General features: G+C 38.4%; 1 protein-coding gene across 3 annotated transcripts in view; it reads right to left on the minus strand.

The window, feature by feature from the left end:
- The window catches only part of ulk4 (unc-51 like kinase 4), a 220,656-nt gene that overhangs the window by 183,465 nt on the left and 16,989 nt on the right, over positions 1-20,202 (minus strand). For all 3 annotated transcript variants that reach the window (XM_052618919.1, XM_052618920.1, XM_052618918.1), the window contains exons 18-19: positions 14,247-14,354; positions 7,833-7,916 (exon numbers count right to left, since the gene is read on the minus strand). In XM_052618919.1, coding sequence (XP_052474879.1) covers positions 7,833-7,916; positions 14,247-14,354 — 192 coding nt within the window. The remainder of the gene's footprint in view (positions 1-7,832; positions 7,917-14,246; positions 14,355-20,202) is intronic.

Consider the following 20,202-nt stretch of genomic DNA (forward strand, 5'->3'; position numbering starts at 1 on the left):
AGACACAGCATAAGCCAGATACCCTGACCAAATTGTGCCAAATATGCCATGTGCTCTGCCTGACCAACCTGGTTTGATGCACACAAGACTTATTCCGGTATATGTTTATATATAAACTTGCAGCTGCCTCCAAAACCCACACAATGTCAGACTTACAGGGGCTACGGGGTGAGGACAGCTTCTCACCAGAGATCTGTCCTCCAATCCCTGCCTCATTCTCTCTCACACACCTCTGTTGAGCTTCCCAGCTCGATTCTTGCCTCGGGCCAAGCTCAAGCCAAACTTTACTGAATTTATGTATTTCTCCCAAATTCTCTATCGCAATATCACCAGTCAGTAACTCAATATGGTAACAAGAGGTCGAACCTAAACTAGTCCACGTTTTTGAAAAAGCAGATGCACACCGAAACAAAAACTGAAGATGGAGTGTTAAAAACTTTAACAGCTTCGAAGCCTGTGAAATTATGTAATTCCTTTAAAACAAATTCACTGTCCTAAAAGCAGAAGACTCTCCCAACATATTAACACAACTAAACGTTTTCTTTTTTTTTTTTTTTTTTAAGAAAAAGTGGTGATTACATGTGCAAAAACCCATTTACAAAATGCTTAACACCAAAATTTGTGTCATTGTTACAAAAACATTAATTTTGACAATATATTGTATATCACTCCAAACTAACTTTACAGTGATCTGAGATTCTCAAAGGTCTTTCTTCAGTGTTCAGTGCAAATAAAAACTCAGGGTTAATGTCACAATAAGTTACATCAAAAACAATATATACTATTCTACTGTAAATGTTTCCTTTTTTAAACTATAGAAAACAAACATTATGTAGTAAAGATGTTTTATGGCAAAAAACAAGAAAATATGCTTCATTGAAAAAGGACATGAGTTTGTGCTTATTATTTATCATTAAAAAAATCTATTGCAAAGGTTAAGGTTGATAATCAAACAATCTAATAAATAAATAACAAATATACATAAATAAAAAGGAAAACCTAATAATAAATACATTTCAGTCATGACAAATCTCAGGATAGTTTGGCATGGTAACGGATGTCACGTGTTAATGTGAGACTTGCTACTGTTAATACATCCTCAGACAAGCAGCTGTGAGCATGCAAGACATGCATAGCACATAGCATACATGAAATTACCCACAGCAGATCTTTATGGGTGGAGCTGGGGGAGGTGGAGGTTTCTTATAGAGTGCTGCAAGACTTGCTTAAAGCAAAAACAGAAACAAACAATTTAAAAGTTGAGCAGTAAGCTCATTTGGTGGTAGAATCAGCAGAGGTCAGTCAGTTTGTGCATTAAGAACAGCCTGTGCATGAGAACTGGGTTCTTTTGCTTGTGTTTCGTTTTTCTGTCTTTCTACAGGTTATCTTAAGGGTTTTTACCCCATTGTTTTAATTTTAGCATTACATTATAATGTCATCCATATTTTTACTTAAAAATAAAAACCAATCCAATATATAGTTTACATTTAAGTCCTACTGACAGATGAATATCTGTGATCACTAAACAAATAATGGTGTGGACAAGTTAAAAGTTGAAATTTAATACACAGGGTTAGAGGGGTTTGTTCACATAATATACAGCAGGTATGAGCAATAGTAGTTGTGACGATTGCGGTTGTAAGCAACACTAATTATTTCCATCTCAGCCTTGAGTGTCAGTGGCATTTTGAAAGCATCTGGGAAACCATTAAAGGGGTAAATTTATGTTAAATTATGTTGATTAGGCTCTTTTTTTCTCTAAAAAGAAGATTTTTCGTAATGGAGTACAGGTGTTTTCTATGGCTAAATACACTCATGCAAGCCTACTTTGGATTTATATATGTGTGTTTGTGAGAGAGAGAGATTACGCAAAGCTTACAGAGGACATCTCTGTGTGGTTCCTTCTAACAACGCAAATGTCTGTTTGAAGGAGCAGCACACCTGGTCCTCAATAAAGACCTATGTTAATTGCTTGAGCCAGACAGGCCTTTCATTAGTGTGGTCTCACTGTCTGAGCTCTTTCGGTCTCTCTCAGCATCAATCCAATCAATCCCAGGCATAAACATTCTTTTATTTCAGCTAATCTGGTCAACCCCTGATAAAAAGAGATGGTCAAGACACAGAAGATAGAAGAACCACCGTTAAAGACACAATATGAATGTTTAAATCCAGAGAAATAAGCCATTTTTAACTAGTGACACGACCATGTCCATAGTGTTATTGTGTCGCCTGCCAATGATGTCACACAGCCTCGGTTTTTCTGGTTCTGTAGAAAACATGTAAACACCAAAGACGCATTTAATAAGTTCTCCCCGAGTCCCGTCGGATTGTGTCCACTGAGGGGATGACCACAACTCCCATAATTCCACACTCTGTTTATTTTGCATACTTATTTGCAAATTACATATTAATCAACATGAAACAGCATTCACATATTGCTTTCATAATGTGACACCTTCTATTACAACTTGAGCTGTAATAAATATGACTTTCTATGAAAAGGTTAATACATAAGAACAATAATTTCCAAAACTGTTCCATCGCTTATTAATATTTGAAAAATGTTGTGTGGTGCAACCAAAGTAATGCAGTGAATTTAACATGCAGAAATTACATTCAGAGAGGCCTAAGCAGACCTCTATAACCATTTGTTATGGTCAGTATGTAATCAGGCTGTAAAATATATTGTGCAACTCCTCAAAAACATAATGATAGTTAAGAAAATATTGTATTTATATATTTATAATTATATAGCAAATTATATATAAATAATTTCTGAAACAAATAAATTAAAATCACAATTAATTATATGTATCCAATTGTTAGTTAGTTTGTTTTCTCCCAAATACTTACATGAAACCAACACAGACATTTGTTTGTCATCAATGTTGGGGAAAGTAACTTTCTGTGAAGCCTGTATTTATAATACATTATAAAGGTATACTTAAGGCATTGTAATGAATGCATAATTAATTATAAAAAACCTTATAATATGTTGTATCATTTCATGAATATTCATAAGAACAGTTTTAATATATTATAATATTTACTTATTTGTGGTCTTTTAAGAGAATGAAGATTTGTAACCCAATGAACACATTGCATCAACATTTACAATGGATTATATTACTCATAGTTGTGTTATAAATCTCATTTCTTGCCATTTTTCTGATGCTACTTAAAGCGGTCAAAGACCACTTATAAGAAGTAATAATAATAAAAATAAAAATAATACCTTTTTAATTTTTTTTCTCAAACAGCTATAAGATCAGATGAATGTGTAATGACACATTTGCTTTGAACTATTATTATTGTAATATTAGTTTGATTATTCTGATGGTACCTTTTAGACAGCTGTTGATAAGTAACTATATCAACTAGTGGTCACTGGAGTATTTGTATATCTGCTACTGAAAATATATGCTAACACTTTATTTTGATGGTCAACCAACAGATAAATTGATTAGAAGTGTCTTTGCAAGTACATCAACTTATTAGATTCTACTATTCTTGAGCATACTAATGAAAGTTAGTTGGCATGTAATTGCAGAGTTGCTTAAAGTCGACTGATTAAGGGGACCATCAAAATAAAATCTAACCATATAAAACATTGCATTTTTTTTTCAGTTGGAGTATTAAGCTCACATCAATGAATTAGCATTAGCTCCACAGAAACACTTAAATAACACTCAACATCTAACCCCTCACAAGCTCTAGTAAGATACTGTGCAGATCTTAAACAATGTGATATGATACAGTCCATTATACTGTAAATTAAGTAGATTTAATATGGTGTTCATTGGGTGTTATAAATAATCATACTCTTAAACTTATAACCACATCACATATACATAAGTATTATGATGCATTATAATTTTTGTTATGATTATTCATGAGTTGATATAACATGTTTTTTTTTATAATGCATTATGCATTTGTTATAATGCCTTCAGAATACACTTATAATGTATTATAAATACGGGCTTTCACCCTAACTTTTAAAAGTAATGCATTACAATATTGTGGCACTCCATGAAAAAGTAAATAACTATGTTACTTCATTACTTTTTATGGAAAGTAAAGCATTACGTCACTTTTTGTCACCTGAGTGTGTGCAACCGCCTTAAAGGTCAAGTAAACATCTCAATGCATTCCAATGGATACTTATTTTTAAATCTATGCATATATGGACTAATATTAAGGAACATTTTGATTCTCCATTTTGATTTGGGGTTTCTGTACTTGTCTTTCTTACTTTTTTCAAATGTTTAGGGAAGAAGAAAAGACAAGAAATCCTAGTAACTGAATAAATAGGGTTCAAGCATCCCTTATGCATGGCTACGGTTTAACATTAATAAGATACACAGTATACACTACTGTTCAAAATGTTGCACTGTTAACCTAACAGATTAATTTAACAAATGAAATAATTTCACTATACTCATATTGAAAAATAATTGTATGCGAATGTAACTTTATCAGCATGCTGTGCTTCACAGTGTTAATGGAGAGCATATGTTAAAACAAGAGTTATTTTGTGTTTTTACACATGAATAATATAGGTGGAGTAATGGATGCAAAAAATATGTTTACATCGCCATCACATCAATAAATTATATGTGTGATTTTTTTGGGGGGGAAAGGCGGTCAGATTAGTGCAGCCTTGACAAGCTTAATTTAAATAAAATAATATTTCTACAAAGACAATCATGTGGAAATATTTGAATTATTTTCATAATGAATCATACACAATATGATCAGCAATATGTATCATTAAAGTAAACTGTTTTCATTTCATGTAGCACTTAATCTGAGCTTTTCACAAGAAGAAAAATCTAAAATCACACACGGCACTTTGATAGCCTTCGGTAACAAAGTCATGTAGCCTTCGCGATCAACACACACTCCATGATATCAGTCCCCAGGGTGATGCATAACAGAATGGCTGTTTGTGACCGATTCAGCGGAGCGTCTTTGCTAAACAAAAAAAGAGAGTGCATGTGGAGCCGCGGAGCATGTTCGTATATGGAATGACTGAGATCAGAGACAAAAACACATAGGTATAAACTGCATCACAGATATTCATAGAAGGGTCAGCATGCTATAGTGAGGCATTACAGACAGAGCTAATAGGGAGAGGATGGAATATGCACAGTGTGTGAAATAAATATTTAATGGAAAGAGTAGTGTGATGCCCAGTTGCAGCCAAAGGCTCTGCTTCATGCCACTTACAGTGAGCACAACCCTTTCATCATCCACACACATGAAATCGCACACACACAATCGCACATGGCTCTTCCAGTTGCAGTCTGACCTGAAAACCTGTCTGCATGCTGCTCTGGCTGTCTTTCTCAATTAAGAGCACTCTCACTCTCGATTGAGCACATAATATTCTCCGGCTAGCTCTGTTACTGTCATCTTCTCTCTGTGCGTTATGCACTTCTTACCCTCCCCCAACCTTCTCCCATCATCACCTCCTGGCCTTTTTTTCTCCTTCTCTCCCTATGATTCCCCATCCCTCCTTCTCTTTCTCGCTCTCTGATGTCTTGTTTCCTGAGCTCAGCTATCTCTGAATCAGCAGAGGTTCTCAAGCAGGTCAGCAAAGTGAGGCATTACAATTACTGCCTACATCAGCCTTAAAACACATATGGATTTATTACTGTACTCGCATGGCGCTAATGCTGGGGAATCGGTGGAACTGAATTAGCCCGTCTCTTTCTTGGCTTTCCAAAAGATGTGCCATTAATGTTTGCAGGAAGTAATTAGCAAGGCAGCATAGGGAAGGCATGCCGGCATCTGGCCATGGCCTCGGCTCCGATCGTGTCGCTGTCAGTCTAGACCTGCTTTGGAGAGAGTGATCAACTGCACAGCCTTGTGGCAGTGCTGCTGGGAAGAATATGAGAGAGGGAGAGAGAAGTGGGGAGTAACAGTGCTGGAGGGCCAGCTCTCTCTCTGATTACTGAGCTTATTACTGCGAGGAACTAGACTTGCTTATAAGCCGTGAATCCTACAATAGAGGTGCTTTTTTATGCTGTGGTATATGATGTAGTACTTAAAGTATATGGAAAGCAAATTCACAATGATATAAAATATGTCATTATTTTTATTTTGTTTATGTTATATGTTTATATGTTACAATGATGTTAAAATTAAATTTTCTGATTTGTGAATACTTTTTTTTTTTTTTTTATGCACTGCTAAAACACTGCTGTTCACTTTCCGAAGTTGTAGTGATTCTTTCTTTTCCAAGAAAGAATGTGAAACAAATTGGTTATATAATTTTCATTTTTTATATTTTGAAATATAATTGAAATAGATTTTTCACACTAAGCAATATCGAATAGCATATTGAATAACACTTTTTTTTCAATATAGCCCTAATTATTACATTATAATAGATTAAAAAACATCTATATAATAGAAATAACTGCATGAAGCAGCCTTAAATTTGGATACTTGAATCACATTTTATTGAAGCCATGACATTTAACTGGATAAAGAATATCAAACAAAAGCCCCGTTCACACTGCACGTCGGACCCGCAATATTTCCGGAACATTGCCGGGTCGCCTTCTGTGTGAAAGCAACCACGTCCTGGGATCGATTACCGAATTGAACCCGGGTCGGGGACCTAGTAACATTACGGGGTTCGACCCGGGATGAGCGCTGTGTGAACAAAAGCCAGATCTAATTCCGTGTCGAAGTCATGACGCACGTTATCGTGCGACTCTTTTACCGGCTGTTTTGAAGGAAGATCAACGTTCGCGACGAAAACATATGTGCAAACTGTAATGAAGCAGAGATCAGTTAGTTCCTCACTTTCTGCGCTGATGCCGAGATCTTTCGCTTGCTTCAGTGAAAGTATAACGTGCCTAGCGTTTTCGACTCGTACATTACACGTCATGCGCTGATGTCACGTGTCGTTACAGGATCTTCAAGGGTTGTGTGTGAAAGCACGCACAAACACAAGTTTCTTTAGATTATTAAAATGTTTAAAAATGTTTAAGGAGTTGCTGAAGCATCGTTAAACACAACATTTTTTTATTAAAAGCAAAACACACAACAGTTTTTGAAATTGACCTTGAAAGTTCAAGGGAATCAGATGAACTCCTGCAAGAACTACTTCAAGCAGCAGAGAATATAAATTTAACCGCTGACAAAAAGTAAATGCTGCATAAGCAGGTTGGAGCAGAGGGCTAAAATTAGGCACAATCACTGGAGGGCACAACTTTTGCCAATCGTTGGCAGCTGACCAGCCAGAAGACAGTAGCGCAGCCACAGAACAGCTAGACAAACTTCAGTTTTACCACGCCAAATTTTTCCTTCTGAGCACTACTTTCTTTTAATGCTGCAGACCAGGGGTTGTCGGCAACACAAGCTGTAGCTCCTAAAACTCACTTCTTAATGGCAGATCTTCCCCTGCTAATAAAGGAATAATGAGGGAGTCTGTATGGTGCATGGTCCCCTGTGGAAGAGAAGCTCTCAGCACTCACAGTAAATAGTCTGTTACGACTAGAGATGATAAGTTTGATGTCGGTCTCATGCAGATGGTTCCATTCTTAAACAATGCAGGTCAGCGTGGTTAATTGCTACGGAGACGACCGGAGGTGAGGTTACATGAGCATTTCTGCTGGAGGTGAGTTAGTGTTTTTGTGACAGGACTGACTGACGAGCGAGCGAGCGAGTAGAGGGCAATGACTCGCGGCAGGCGAATAATGCCTGTAAGGGCTGGGGGAGGTTCGTTATCAGGCAGATCCCCCCACCCCCATATTCGCACACACACTTGTGCGCACACTTACACACACTCTATGAAAACAGAGTAGCAGTCTTACCCCTTCCCGAAGGCACCTCATTAACACGGTGTAGGCGGCAGCAGGAACAACCCACAATCCTCCTGGGCGCTCTTTCTTCTCTTCCTGCAGGGGAAGGAAAAAGAGTATGTGTGTGTGAGCGAGAAAGAGAGAACTGTTACGGAGACTCATTGGGGGAACAATTAAAAGCAGCAAGATGAAGCCACCATCATAACGAGGCTAAATAAATAAAGTCCTGTGACAGTAAATAAGACAAGAGGCTCGCTGGTTCAGGCAGGTAAAGGAAACACAGCTCAAGTGATAAGCAATGATAGTGTCAATTAGAGGGAAAAGCAGGGAATGCTGCGAAGCAACATCCTTCTCTCATTTAACTTCTAATGCTTGCGTTCAGCACAGCGTTGAGACTGATCGTAAACATCAACAGCAGCCCGTGAGCTAAAGCTTCATACAAGTCAAGGCCTGATTTGGATTTCTGTTCATATGTAGTCGCATTATGCAACATGCAATAGGCTGCTAAAAATTTTAGGATTTTTTTACTCCTATCTAAATTAGTTAAAACATTTAAATACATGTGCCAACAGCTTTATAACTCAAAACAGTGATTCTAATTTATTGAAGCACCACTATCACAAATTAACTGAAAGTTATTAATATTTACAATGGAGCAAAAATATGCATCCACCGTAAAATTAATATGATCATGAAAGTAACAGTGTCAAAGAGTTAATTTTTTTGTTTGTTTATTTTTGATTTATGTATTTATTTATATTTATATATTTAGAATTCCATTTAATTTTACAATTTAAACTATTTGTATGAAATGCATACATGCACTCAAGGCTAAGGTTCCAGGATTCATCCTGTGAAAAATAGAAAAAAACAAAAACAAATCAAAGCAAGCATCTATCCACATACCTAACAAATATATTAATGCATATTGTGGTAGATGTAGCATCTGCTTAGGATCACGTATGATCGTTGGGGCTTTATGTCTTAGAAATTCCTTTTAGCCTTTTGACATTTGCATACAAAGCACAGACATCAAGATGATGTTAACCTGTAAGCCAGCACCTCCCATTATGGGACTCACAGCTGAAATTGTCCTACCTTAAACTTACTTAACTAACTTAAAATTGTAACAGTAATGTGTGTATGTTTGTGTCTATCCCGATGTTGCATGTTCCCCTGTAGTGTAATTTAATAAACATCCATATGTATTCACACCTGGTTGTATGTGTTTGCTGCTCACAGGAAGAGGTCACTTTAACATTCCGGTTTTGTTACATGCTCTGGGAGCAATGTATTAGTAGTAAAATCATTTTTTGTTGCCAGAGAAATAATTTTACTTAGAGTCAATAGATGATTAACACTGTCCATCCTGCAGACGAACAAATAATTTTATTGTACTATTAATACTATAATGCTACAAATAATTCCTGAAGATAAATATATATTTAATAATAACCTGTTATGATTATGTTCATCTCACTTTGAGCTAATTTACTACACATACGTAGGGGTGAAGTCAACAAATAAATCATGGCACATGTGAACATGAACAGAGTCGTGTTGGGCGATGTCTTCAAATTTGGCATCGGAGGAAGTCTACAGTGAAACATCGCCAATGGACGATGACATGGGTGGGGTCGTGTGGTTGGGGGGCGGTTGGAGTTAGGGGGTTGCCTGAAACTTGAGTCCTTATAAGGGAAAACAAATAACATTCCTAACACCGTGTCTACACAAGATGCGAGCGGTGTGGTGCGCCGCGACAAAATACTATAGAACCACTGATCTATTATAGAGATTCATTATACATAGACACCACATGCATGACACCACAAATCCCTGGCAGTAAACTGCTGCCGTGTTCTATTTATGACGTGCTGACACAAATTTCAAAAGATGTTCAATGGTCACTTTGTCACATCCTGTGTAGACAGTGTTTAGCTGATGAGGCATGGCGCCACAGGTCCGTTGTAGACACGGTGACCCAAAGATGACTGAGGATGATGGCAAATTATTTGCAGATCCTCAGTACCACTGACAAACATATAATCTTATAAACTGTGTGGTAAGTAACGTTACTGCCGCTCCATAGTATAAACAGAGTAGGTGCAATCGCGAATCTCGAAACTGATAGTGAAACTAAAAAGTGATTGTGCATTCAATAAGGGGGTGGGGAGTGGATCACGATGTCAGCGCAACATCGTGATGTCTATCAGCCATCGGTGATGGATGATGGCATTGTCTATCGGCCCAACCCATGAATAGAGAAATAAAGAATAAATGACAAATATGTCATTACAGTTTGTTGATAAAGTGTTTGGCCATCTTCCTTGGTTAACAGTAATTGCAAAAGTGGCAAAAAACTCCTTGTTTACAGATAGCACTTTGGGCGCTTTCATACATCCGAAGCATTGGGGTGCAAAGTGTTTTTGCTAATTTCAGCCCGACGAAGTTCTCATTTTCCCAACCTGTGCCACATTGTTAAAATAGCAAATGCATTTGCACCCATTTGTGTGCCCATAGGTGTGCTGGTCTAAAAAAGAGGTGTGTTCAGGCCGTTGTTGGCGCATTGCTATTTTGAGGAACTGAAAATAGACTTCGCCATAGACCAACTCAAACCTGGTCTTAAGTCTGGCGTAAAATGTTTTCTTTGTTATTTAAAGAGCGCATTAGTAATATGCACCTATAGGTGGGTGCACAGCATGCACACAATTTCCTTATTACACACAAAGTTAGGCATGGGACGATTACCGGTTTCAAAACCACTAATATTTTCCATTATACCGTTCGTGCTGTATGCACTATTTTCTATGTCTCCTCAAGGACTGAGAGAGTAGGAATCCCTCAGGCTGAGTGCAGTGTAGATAGTAACACTGACCCCTCCTCCTCCTCCTGTTGGTGCGAGTTAACGGTCAGTCACATGTGTGTGTGTAGGATGACCGAACTTAAGGCCTGGGTAAACATCACATTCAGTGTTCCTTTCAGTCTCGCGCACAGCCTCGTCTGCACTCTGCACAGCTTTCAAAATTATAATCAACCGCAGATGAGTGCGGACGGAGGAGCTCGACACATGTGCAGCACCACAGGGTGCACATCTGTCTGCGAGCCCTCTTGATGACAAAAATAACAATGTCAACGGTGTGAAGATGGCAGAAGTAGGCATACTTTGGCCTTTACACAATCGGCAACCGGACGTTCTTTGCCTTATTACAACTCTCTGTTCTTGACTTGCACAAATTGCATTGCAGTGCAATCTTTTTCCAAAATGTCATTTATGTAAACATATATCTGTAAACTCCCATTAACACAGGCCAGAGACACTGAAGACTGATGCAAAGAGAAAAAATAATGTAGCATGCAGATCACTCATGATGCACAAACTATTGGAAGAAAATCCTCAATATTGATTTTGGGGTTTATATGAATGTGTTTCTGAGGAGAGCTGACCGTCTTCTGAAAGGTTTATGTGGTATTTTCTTTTCATCTGGTCTTGAGTGTTTCTGTGCAGCCAACTTTGTTTACATCGGTAACTAAGGAAATGCTGTAGCTGGTCTGTAGCTGGTGTTCCAGAGGCACCTCCTGCTGTCAGAGAGTGAATGTGCATCTCTTTCAGAGATTCTGCTGTTTGGTTTCATTCAGGCATTTAGTATTCTTTCAAAAAACTTGTCAGAACATTTCGTTTTTGCTTCAAATAGGGTTATTAAATTAAAAAATGTGTATGATTATTATATAACTAAATGGTATGAAATTATATAAAATGATATGTAGATGAATTATATAATTAAAATTAAATAACTATAATTACAGATTTAGGTTAAATAAAGATTTATAATTATCAGACTTATAATTATCATTATTATTAAGGTATTTTAAGGTAATTACATTCTGCCATGTTAGTAGCGAACCCACCATGGCACGAGCGCAACTGGCTTTTAAAGGGGATGGGAGATGAGACGAGAGAGATGAGGTTTATTGCATGTTATGTCCAAAAAACACCCATTAGTCATTAAAGCCCTGGACACACCAAGCCGAAGATCGGTCATTTGCCATTGTCGGGCCAACAGCAAGCGACAGTCGGGCTAGTTTGTTTGGAGTGTTCAACTCGTCAGCTCACATCGGCGCCAGTTTACCCGATTCAACATGCGTCCGGGAAGTCTGGGCCATCAGGCCGTAGGCGAGAGTGAGAGCTCTGATTGGATGTTCAGTTTACCGAATGAGTCAGTGTCGAGAATTAAAGCAAAAGTGATGAAAACAAGCATGTGAATGAAGGCAGTAAAGACAGAAGGCTGTTTGTGATCTTTCCCAGTCATTCTAATACTGGGAATACTCTGTATTCATAACAACATGAGCCGCTTAAAATGATTAAAGTCATCAACGTTACTGATATTCAAAATGTTAAGCAAGCGCCGTTTTGTTTACATTTAGTATATCTGCGTTTATCTCGTATCTTTGTTTTCGGTTTTTCATTTTAAATGACATATTTACTATTAATAGCTGCTGATATGAATGGCTCTTTCCTCTCACACATGTGCAGAACACATGAGTTAGATTGCCGTCGGCTGTGCGTTGTGTTCCAGCGCAGCTTTTTGGTCCGACGCTGCGATAACACCGTCGGCTTCGTTGCGCTAGTTCTTTGAAGTCTGCTTTGTGTGTCCCTGCCTTAAGAGAATAGGGACAACCCATATAGACCATGCATCTGGGTGTGCCGACCATTTTCCTGTAATTAAATTAGCAAAAGCGGATTAAGAATATGCACTGTGTGCACTTGCGCTGCCTGCTTTACACCATGCACTTAGATTGTTAAAATAGGGCCCCTAGTTTTTATTGCAGATAATTTATCATCCATTTATTATATTATTTCTGCCTGTGCACACTATACAGAAATATGAAATGGAATACTGGAAACTGAGGGTGAACAATGTTAAAAAACTAATATTTTATGGTTGTGTTTTACTGAATGACAGGCTGAAGGAAAAACAAAGTTAGAGCGTGGCTGATCTTGCATCACTTCCATTCATTATGTCACACAGCCATAGTTTTCCACCCAGACTGCCATTGACATTCAATATGTCAACACACCTATTGCTCGCATTACACAAGAACTGAGAAGCAGAGAAAAGTGATTAGATAAAGCCGATCAAGGCCACAGTGTCCCTCTCGCCCTCGCCCTCCCCTCAAAGCTAATGTGATCAATAAAAGCTGTATGCTGTGGTATTGCGTGACCCTGAAAAGCACAACCGTACAGAAGGTGCACACTTATATAGGCCCAACAAAGCATGTTATCAGCTAACCTCGGCTCCCTTACAGCGATCAATACAGCAATCAGATTAAGGTGACCAGATGTCTACAACACAAATTTTGGTGAAAATTGTCTTAAAAGGGTCATCTCATTACACCAGTTGTAATGAGGTAAAATGGTGCGGAGCCATTTATGGACTCCAGAGGCTGTGCATCATTACACTTTTAGACCTCATTGACAGGCTGCTGTACATGTGCGATGCTGAAAATCCCCAAACACTGACTTTGACCAAAGCAGTGTGTTATAGCAGGCAAATGAGATGTTACCTTGACAGACAGTAAAGGTAACATGAGTAAATGCAAAATAAGGAAAGCATAAAGTTTTCAGCTGTGATCTTTACGGTGCTAAGATTCTGTCAAAGTTTGGACATGATGCACAGGTGGTACTCATGTTGAGGTTAATGAGGTCTGAGAGGTTGTATGAATCTCTCCTCATAAGGGAGATTTTTAAATATCATGGCATACTCAGAGGACAAATATTGCCTGTAAGACATATATGAGAAGCAAATTGAGCTGTATAAAAATTTCAGGCTGTTGAACATACTGATCTTTTCTTGAGGTCGCAAACCCATGACTTGTCCCCCTAGAAGCCAAAGTGGAAGTTGTGCACTGCTCAATATTTACATCACAATAAAAGACAGTCTACTTCATTTTGTCTCCTCCTAAAATTCAATCAGTCACTAATTGGACCCGTGTGAATATTGATATGATATGCAAGATATACTGTAAGTGATTTTTTAATTAGAGGAGCTTAGAAGAGCATTTTTTTTTAGGGAGAAAAAAGATTTTAAATAACATAACAACAACAACAACATGACACATCTGTGCCCTAGACAGGCTTTTTAATTTACCCTTTAGTGTAAAGTGTTACATTCAAAGAGAAAAATTCTACTAAATTAATTAATTAATTTGGTATCAGCCGGTGATATTTTTTTTTTGTTATTTTTTTTTGTTTATATATATATATATATATATATATATATATATATATATACACACACACACACATAAATAAATTATATATATATTTTCTCTTGTGGACTATATGAAAATTTATTTTTTTGTGAAATAACATGCATTTTGTCTGATCTCTCTTATTTTAGTAAAATAATTTATTTAATTTTGTTATACCTGTGTAGCAATCAGATAGAGCAGCTCCCCCATGGGTGGAATCAAGCATTGCTTCAATTTGCTGCTCCTGAAGTTTTCCCGGATCAGCTCTGTGAACATTGCAACTGCCTGAAGAATAAACCAAAAACAAATAGCCAGTGAATACACTGAATTAATTTATAGTGCTTATAAGTCAGTGTATAGTTTCCCCAAAACATTCACCTTTGCAAGTAAGCACATACAGTATGAGCTGTCAGTTATCATACTAGATGTGTTCTATGTATGTGCGTTGATCAATGAAATCAATAAAATCTAAGTAATACAAAGTGATCGTGTCTCTTCAGATGTCATTAATGAAACCACTTGATTCAAATGGATTATTACAAAGCTTTATGAACTTTTTGGGGGTTGAAAATTCTTGTGGTGCAAACTTTCAATGGACAGAAAAAAAGAGAGAACATAAAACATCTCCATTTATTCCAACAATTTAAGAAAAACTGGTTTTAATATGACACAGGGGTAAGCTTTGCTTGCTGTTTCCTAAAATGACACAGAAATTTTTTTTATATTGAAAAGAGACAAATGTCTTACTATAGAGCATATGGTTAGATGTCATTAGTTCAGGATGACTCATCAATACAATTGGTCTGTTTCCCTGCTGTTTTTGGTCGGTGTTTATAAATGTGTGTCTCATCCACGGATCTCTGGCCTTAACCATTAGCATTGTATTATCTTCTGTCTCTCTGAGTGCTCAAATTAGTAAGTATATATGCTTCTCTCTCTGCAGTTGTTCTCTAAGTAGGGTGCTATGCAAATGCCCTGTGTAGCACTTTTGGCCCTGTGACGGTTAAAGTCTTGTAAGTGATGATTTTTCAGGGAACAGCTGTTGGCAGCAATGTTTTGATGAGTCTTGGCAGCGAGAGTAGTGCAGTGATGATTCCTGTTACACAGGAAGTAACAAACAAGGCTAAGCTGTCTTATTCAGCCACACATGCAAAGTAATTCCTTCTTTAGAACGTATCATTATCATCAACAAACACACACACAAATTACTTTCTAGAGCATGCTGCCATTATCCACATGCACATAAACACACATACACATGCTATCCTGCTTTAGAAAACAAAATTGTTGACACACACACAAACACACACACACACACACATAGCATGTTTCAAGCTGGGTATTAAAAGGTTTAAGCTTTAGAGATGTGGCATGCTGGAGAAGACCGTGGAGCAATCCTCTGTCCTGAAATAAGGAATGGGATTTTAAGCTAAGAATCCAGGAACTCAAGACTGAAGGGACGGAACCACATTCTACCTGAGGTCTAGTTGGCTCATTATCAAAGATGTGTATAAAGCATAATTAATGCTGCACTGTGCCACCGTAGAGCAATCCTATCATTAATACAAAGCTAATCCAAAACTCGCTCTCTTGTAGTTTTATGTTTATTCTCATTGTTCTAGTGATAATTTGCACTTTATATGGTTTTATGTTTAAGGAACAGCTGTATCTGTGTATATAAAATAGGTGCTTCCAGAAGTCATAGATCCTCTTCTGACTATTATTAATTTCTCATTGTCATTAGGATATGTCCCCAAAACCTTCAAACTGGCTGTTATTAAGCCTCTCATCAAAAAAACACAACTTGACCCCAAATAACTAGTTAATTATAGACCAATCTCGAATCTCTCTTTTCTGTCCAACATACTAGAAAAGGTGGTATCCTCACAATTATATTCGTTGGATTTCCAGTCAGGATTTAGACCGTATCATAGTACTGAGACTGCTCTCCTTAGAGTTACAAATGACCTGCTCTTATCATCTGATTGTGGTTGTATCTCTCTATTAGTTTTATTGGATCTTAGTGCTGCGTTTGACACAATTGACCACAACATTCTTTTGCATAGACTTGAACACTTTGTTGGCATTAATGGAAGTGCATTAGCATGTTTTAAATCGTACCTATATGACCGTCATCAGTTTGTAGCAGTGAATGAAGATGTATCATATCGATCACAAGTGCAGTATGGAGTACCTCAAGGCTCAGTACTAGGGCCGCTACTCTTTAGGCTTTATATGTTACCCTTGGGAGATATCATCAGAAAACATGGTGTTAGCTTTCACTGTTATGCTGATGATACTCAACTCTAGATTTCTTCGCGGCCAGGTGAAACACACCAATTTGAAAAACGAATGGAATGCATAGTCGATATAAAAAACTGGATGACGAGTAATTTCTTACTGCTAAATTCTGAAAAAACAGAGGGGTTAATTATAGGACCTAAAAACTCTGCATGTAATAACCTAGAACACTGTCTAAGACTTGATGGCTGCTCTGTCAATTCTTCGTCATCAGTTAGGAACCCAGGTATGCTATTTGATCACAATCTTTCCTTGGAAAGCCACATTTCTAGCATTTGTAAAACTGCATTTTTCCATCTCAAAAATATATCTAAATAAGGGCCTATGCTCTCAATGTCAAATGCAGGAATGTTAATCCATGCATTTATGAACTCAAAGTTAGATTATTGTAATGCATTATTGGGTGGTTGTTCTGCACGCTTAGTGAACAAACTACAGCCAGTCCAAAATGCAGCAGCAAGAGATCTTACTAGAACAAGGAAGTATGACCATATTAGCCCGGTCCTGTCAACACTGCACTGGCTCCCTATGAAACATCGTATAGATTTTAAAATATTGCTTATTATTTATAAAGCCCTGAATGGTTTAGCACCTCAGTATTTGAATGAGCTTCTTTTGCATTATAATCCTCTACGTCCGCTACGTTCTCAAAACTCAGGTAATTTGATAATACCTAGATCAACTGCGGGCGTCAGATCCTTTTCCTATTTGGTGCTTAAACTCTGGAATAACCTACCTAACATTGTTCGGGAGGCAGACACACTCTTGCAGTTTAAATCTAGATTAAAGACCCATCTCTTTAACCTTGCTTACACTTAACATACTAATATGCTTTTAATATCCAAATCCGAAAATATCCAAAAAGGATTTTTAGGCTCCATTAAATAGGTAAACCGGAACCAAGAACACTTCCCATTACCACCCGATGTACTTGCTACATCATTAGAAGAATGGCATCTACGCTAATATTTGTCTGTTTCTCTCTTATTCCGAGGACACCGTAGCCACCAGATCAAGTCTGTATCCAGATCAGAGGGTCACTGCAGTCACCCGGATCCAGTACGTATCCAGACCAGATGGTTGATCAGCATCTAGAAAGGACCTCTACATCCTCTGAAAGACAGCGGAGACCAGGACAACTAGAGCCCCAGACACAGATCCCCTGTAAAGACCTTGTCTCAGACGACCACCAGGACAAGACCACAGGAAACAGATGATTCTTCTGCACAATCTGACTTTGCTGCAGCCTGGAATTGAACTACTGGTTTTGTCTGGTCAGAGTAGAACTGGCCCCCCAACTGAGCCTGGTTTCTCCCAAGGTTTTTTTCTCCATTCTTTCACCGATGGAGTTTCGGTTCCTTGCCGCTGTCGCCTCTGGCTTGCTTAGTTGGGGTCACTTCATCTACAGCGATATTGTTGGCTTGATTGCAAATAAATGCACAGACACTATTTAAACTGAACAGAAATGACATCACTGAATTCAATGATGAACTGCCTTTGTCATTTTGCATTATTGATGCACTGTTTTCCTAATGAATGTTGTTCAGTTGCTTTGACGCAATGTATTTTGTTTAAAGCGCTAAATAAATAAAGGTGACTTGACTAGACTATAACGGCAGTCCATTTGCTCTGATCAACTTTATGGTAAAACACCTGTGTTTGATGTCAAGGCTGCAGGATTCAGTTTGCCCATCGTCCTCCGCATTTTGACAGTGTGGTCTCCACTTTCGTGAAACCGGAATGAGCGCATTTGTTGACACAGGAATTGCAAGCTTAGCTGTACTAAGGGTCCACAGAACATGTTGCCCAACCAGACTGAGAGTCAGACTACTACAGCTGGTAATTTCTGGTTCCCAAGAAAGATGGGGGGGTTACATCCAATTTTAGATCTTCGCGGGTTGAAATGCTACCTCTGAACATACAAGTTCAAAATGCTGTCAATCAAAAGGATTGTTTCTCAGTTCTAATCAGGGGATTGGTTTGTGACAATCAATCTCAAGGACGCATACTATCACATATTAATTTTGCTTCAACACAGGAAGTTCCTGAGGTTTGCTTTCAGGGCGAAGCTTACCAGTATTGGGTTCTTCCATTCAGCTTAGCCTTGTCATCCCACACATACACACAAAATGCACAGATGCATCACTGGCTCCTCTGTGACTCCAGGGAATCCTCATTTTAAACTACATAGATGAATGGCTGACTTTGGCCCAGTCTCAACAGCTTGCGCTTCAACATCGGGATGTCGTCCTAGCTCACCTCCAATCTCTAGGGTTGAGAACTCAATGCCAAGAAAAACGTTCTCTCTCCTGCCCAGACAATTAATTTTAAAGTGAAAGTGATGTGATATACAGCCAGGTATGGTGGCCCATACTTTGAATTTGTATTCTGCATTAAACCCATCCAAAGTGCAGACACAGCAGAGAACACACACACCGTGAACACACACCCGGAGCAGTGAGCAGCCATTTATGCTTCAACACCGGGGAGCAGTTGGGGGTTCGGTGCCTTGCTCAAGGGCACCTCAGTCATGGTATTGAGGGAGGAGAGGGTGCTGTACATTTACTCCCCCTACCTACAATTCCTGCCGGCTTTTGGATTACGAGGCCGAATCTGTGCATCCTTAGATGGCCGTCCAGCCAATAGGATCTGGAGAGTTCATCTTCTAGACTGGCACATCAACTACCTTGAAATGATAGCTGTATTTCAGGCCTTGGAATACCTCCTCCAGCATTTAAGGGGCTACCATGTCCTAGAGCGGGTGGACAACACTGCAGTAGTCTTTTAAATAAGATGCCAGAGCAGACTGCATTCACGCCTCCTGAACAGGCTAGCTCAGCAGTTTCTGCTTTGGGCAATGGACAAGTTCCTGTCCCTCAGGGCGATTTACATTCCAGGGCATATGAATGTGGCACCCCAATCTAGTCAGTAACATTTTGGTAAGATTATATGAAGCAGAGATGGTCCTCTTTGCTTCACAGGAGAATGTACTTTTTTCTTCTCTTTTTTTAGTCTTCCTTCTCACCCGGGACTCTACGCAATGGCCTATATGTGGCCCAGGCTGTGTATTTGCACATATCCCCAATGGCTCTGCTCCTGGGTGTCCTGATCTAGGTCTCTTACTGATAGCGGCCCGTTGGCTGACCAGAGTGTGGTTCTCAGATCTGATATCCCTCCTCGATCTCCTATCTCAGGCCCATGGGACAGTATTTCATCCCCGGCCCGAGCTCTGGAACCTTTATGTCTGGCCCCTGAGAGGCATCAACTAAGAGATGCTGGGCTCCCAGCCGGCATAGTACAGACTATTTTAAGTGCTATGGCTCCCTCTACAAGAAAAATGTAAGACCTTAGATTGATATTCTGAACTGAGGAAGTATGTAATATAACAATCAAAACTGTGACCAGGAAGACAAAAAATAAGATGTCTACTGATATAAATCTAGATTTGATCTCTGCTGGATAAAACGACAGGACTTCTGTAATGACTTGTATATTATTATTATGTAAACTTCATACAGTAAGTTCAATTACTAAGAGAGAAACATTCTAGAATCTCTTTTAGTGAGCAGCTCTACATTAGTTAAAAGTGCCCATTTATCAGCCAGCATATTTTGTTTTTGACTAATTAAAAAAATAACAATAATAATAATGTAAATCATTTAAACTCACATTAAGAGTTTTCCAACTTAAATAATATCTTGACTTCGTAGACCTTGGATGAAAATAGTGTCACACCAAAAACCATATTTAAAATGCATAATCCTAACGATGATATCGACAGCGCGAGACAAAGGACACATGAAGTGGGAGTAACCATAGAGGACATATTGTG

The sequence above is a fragment of the Carassius gibelio genome, chromosome A16, assembly GCF_023724105.1.
Source record: "Carassius gibelio isolate Cgi1373 ecotype wild population from Czech Republic chromosome A16, carGib1.2-hapl.c, whole genome shotgun sequence".
NCBI lineage: Eukaryota > Metazoa > Chordata > Actinopteri > Cypriniformes > Cyprinidae > Carassius > Carassius gibelio.